Below are 3,101 nucleotides of genomic sequence, written 5' to 3'. Positions count from 1 at the left end.
CTAGGGTGCGTTCGCTAAAAAAAATGGACGTGCTAACTTCAGTCAATACAAAACCATCAATCTAACTTTGCAGTGAAGGTGACGTTGGGTCTTCACCAGTTCACCTGTTCCATGAGGATCATAACATTGTTTAGCTAAGATAATCGTAATTTGACTGGGACACTCAAATTGAACATGAGAACTTTTAGTGGTAGAAGGAGAAAAGCAGATTGCTTGTATGACATTTTGTCGGTTAATTGAAAAAGAAATTAACCAAAATATTTATTCCATCTTACTATAACTTACCAATAAAGAAAATTTAAGTCAACACATCAGACAAACAACCTACATGCAGACTGTTGTTGTCTGTAGCTTTGACAAAATTCAGTATACATTCCTTAACTCTCAGCTATGCTAGCTATAATCCATTCCTTTTCACTTCACCTATAGAATGGCATCTGCAGCGCACCATGGCAACTCTTTCCAGTTGCTTATTATTCCCAGTAAGCAACACAAAGCAGTCTGGATCTATTTTTCCAAAGTAGTAGACCATAATGAATGAACAAAGTTTGAGACTGTAATCCGAACACACAGAGCATCCGCTTTATTGTTCATCAATTTATTCTGTCCCTGGCACGGCAAAATCTTTCTTTCAGCATGGGAGCTGGGAGCTGCTCAGTGCTGACCGGGGAGCTTCTCCTTGACCTTCTCCATGAACCTCTTCTTCTCGTGTGTCCCCTTCGTCGTCGTCGTCCCATACGTGTCGGTGGTTCCCGTGCGGCCAGGCGCGTAACCGCCGGTCGCCATGGTGTGCTGCTGGTCGTGATCCTTGTGGCTGCTCGGGAGCTTCTCCTTGATTTTCCCATCACGCCCTTCTTCTCGTGCGCCCCATGGGTCGTCAGAGCGTACGTCCCCCGGTGGTGCCGGTGCTGGTCGGCCCAGTATACCCAGTCATCCCGCTGTATGCTCCGGGAGCCGTCGCCTTGCCCTGGTTGCCCTTGTGGCCTCCGGGCATTTTCTCCTTGATCTTCTCCTTGAGGCCCTTCATCCTACAACCGCCCATGCCGTCATCCTCAGATGACTGCAAAGATTGTTATGTTTGGTCAAAACTAAAGAGGAAAGCAACTAGATAAGTTATGTACATGATGGAGAACAAGAGCAGTAAAGGGAAGCAAGAAACTCACCGAGCTAGAGCTGGAGCTGCTAGAGCGGCGAAGGATGCCGCCCGTCTTGTGCTCAGCGGCATGAGGCAAAGCCGCGCCAGTTGCGGTGCTGTGGGTTCCGGTGGTGACACCTGTGGCGCCGTGACCCGCGCCATGGGTCCCATTCCTGCGGCTCCGGGCATGCCGGTGTGGCCGCCTCCACCCAGGATCCCGGTGTCGTGCACTCCGGTCACCCTGATGGCGCCGTGCGTACCGTTGCTGGTACCATGGGTTCCCATTGCCGTGACTCCGTGCGCACCAGTGTGACCGTCGCCTACACCACTGGCGGCATGGATTCCGGTGACTCCATGAGTGCCATGAGGTCCCGTGTGCCACTGGTGAAAAACGCGACTTTAGTTGCGATTGGTAGGCTTTAATGATGCTGAAATCTATCCGGGATTAAATTTTCAAGACGAAAGAGGGGTTCTTTAGTCCCATATCATTAGTCCCGGTTAGTTTTAAGGGGTGGCCACGCTAGGCGCAGTACGGGCCCTTTAGTCCTGATTGGTTTTACCAACCAGAAGTAAACGTCGCCCCTTTACCAACCGGAATTAAAGGGGTACGTGCATACACCTGCATGGCGCATGCATGTACCCTTAAGACTTTTTTAAATTCTTTGCCATATTAATATTGTATGCAAGTCCTATTTATATTGTAAGCAAGTCCTATATATATTTCATGGTAGTAGTATATATATATAATTCTTAGTATATTATACAAATCAAAATAGTATTTGTACAATTACTATATATATACAATAATTTGTCCACTTCTTTCCTAGGATCCTCTCGTCATCGTGTTGCTGGGTGCGGCTATTGAACGTTCGTCGTAATAAAATTCTTCTGCGGGATCTATCACCTCATCCACCAGGAATCCTATGAGACCTTCACATATTGCCAAAATTCTCTCCTTCTCCAACAGTCTTTCTTGAATATTCCACATCTGTATTTTGGAAATATGTGAATGTTACACGAACAATTAAATATAAGGAGCTAGAAAATAATTAATTGTTAATAGTTTTATTTTACATACATATTGATCATGCGATGACGGCATCTTGCCATGCACAAATTTGGTCATGTGCTCGCGACGTAGTATCTACATAGATTATTGCCTTGTTCCTGTCTCTAGCACTTTAGTGGGAAAAAATAAGTTATGAAATATTCGTGTTATAGAATGTACAAAATGTGCAAACTTCATACATACCAGGAAGTCTGTTCTGAATGTAAGTTTTTCTTTGAAGCTACCACAGTGAGTCTTAATTTAGGAAACCAACTTTTGCATAGAGATAAATATCCAGAATTATTACGAGTTTAGCATGTCTTGAATGTCTTGGTACTCCTTCAGTGGTTTCTCAACGAATCAAACACAATAATATGGCTTCTATCAATAATAATTATTAGAAGGACCCAGTGAAAACTGCATACATAAATATTCATATTAGAGTTAACTAACATTAATTAGGTAAGGAAAAAAGAAACAAAAATAGATGGTACCCACACTTACTTGAAATTGTATGGCGGTAGTATCTATTCCTTGTAATTTTGTTTGTCCAAAAAATTGTATACCACCTCCAATGTTTTCTTTAGCTGATCCTGAATCTAAGCTTGGTTAACGAGCGATGGATCCATGAAGCCAACATTGAAGTACGATTCTCTGCGGCACATCTGAATTAGCATTCTACATAAAATGGAAGACGAAGTTAGTAGGACGACACACACATAAAAAATAATGATCTGAGCCCAAATTTACATATTGATAAACAAACACTTACAAAACCCAGGTGATGATACGAGAGACATCAAGAGCATCCTTATGGTACACTTCATATATATTCTTGAATTCCGTCCGCAGGACTTTCTCACCTTCGCCGAAAAAATCAATCGGTTTAACCCGAAGACCGAACATGTGCCTCTTGTC

The 3,101-nt window shown here is 43.4% G+C and overlaps 1 protein-coding gene across 1 annotated transcript; it reads right to left on the bottom strand.

Annotated features, from left to right (window-relative positions):
- Window positions 1-654: 654 nt before the first annotated feature.
- LOC101778762 (water stress-inducible protein Rab21) lies at window positions 655-1,420 on the bottom strand. The gene is made up of 4 exons (XM_004980405.1): window positions 1,274-1,420; window positions 1,164-1,214; window positions 889-1,060; window positions 655-737 (listed from the first exon to the last, which is right to left on the bottom strand). Exons 1-4 carry the CDS (start codon window positions 1,418-1,420, stop codon window positions 655-657), a joined length of 453 nt encoding a protein of 150 aa, XP_004980462.1.
- Window positions 1,421-3,101: the final 1,681 nt, after the last annotated feature.

Source organism: Setaria italica, chromosome VIII (genome assembly GCF_000263155.2).
Source record: "Setaria italica strain Yugu1 chromosome VIII, Setaria_italica_v2.0, whole genome shotgun sequence".
NCBI lineage: Eukaryota > Viridiplantae > Streptophyta > Magnoliopsida > Poales > Poaceae > Setaria > Setaria italica.
The sequence above is the reverse complement of the archived record's forward strand: the minus strand, read 5'-3'. Positions and strand labels throughout refer to the sequence as shown.

What these genes read in the sequence shown, in the direction of transcription:
- LOC101778762 (XM_004980405.1), bottom strand. Translation starts at nt 1,420, where the DNA reads ATGGGAACCCATGGTACCAGCAACGGTACGCACGGCGCCATCAGGGTG. An exon ending in CGCGGGTCACGGCGCCACAG is followed by an intron (nt 1,215 to 1,273) that starts GTGTCACCACCG and finishes CATGCCGCTGAG; the next exon opens with CACAAGACGGGCGGCATCCT. An exon ending in CACCGGCACCACCGGGGGAC is followed by an intron (nt 738 to 888) that starts GTACGCTCTGAC and finishes CCACCGACACGT; the next exon opens with ATGGGACGACGACGACGAAG.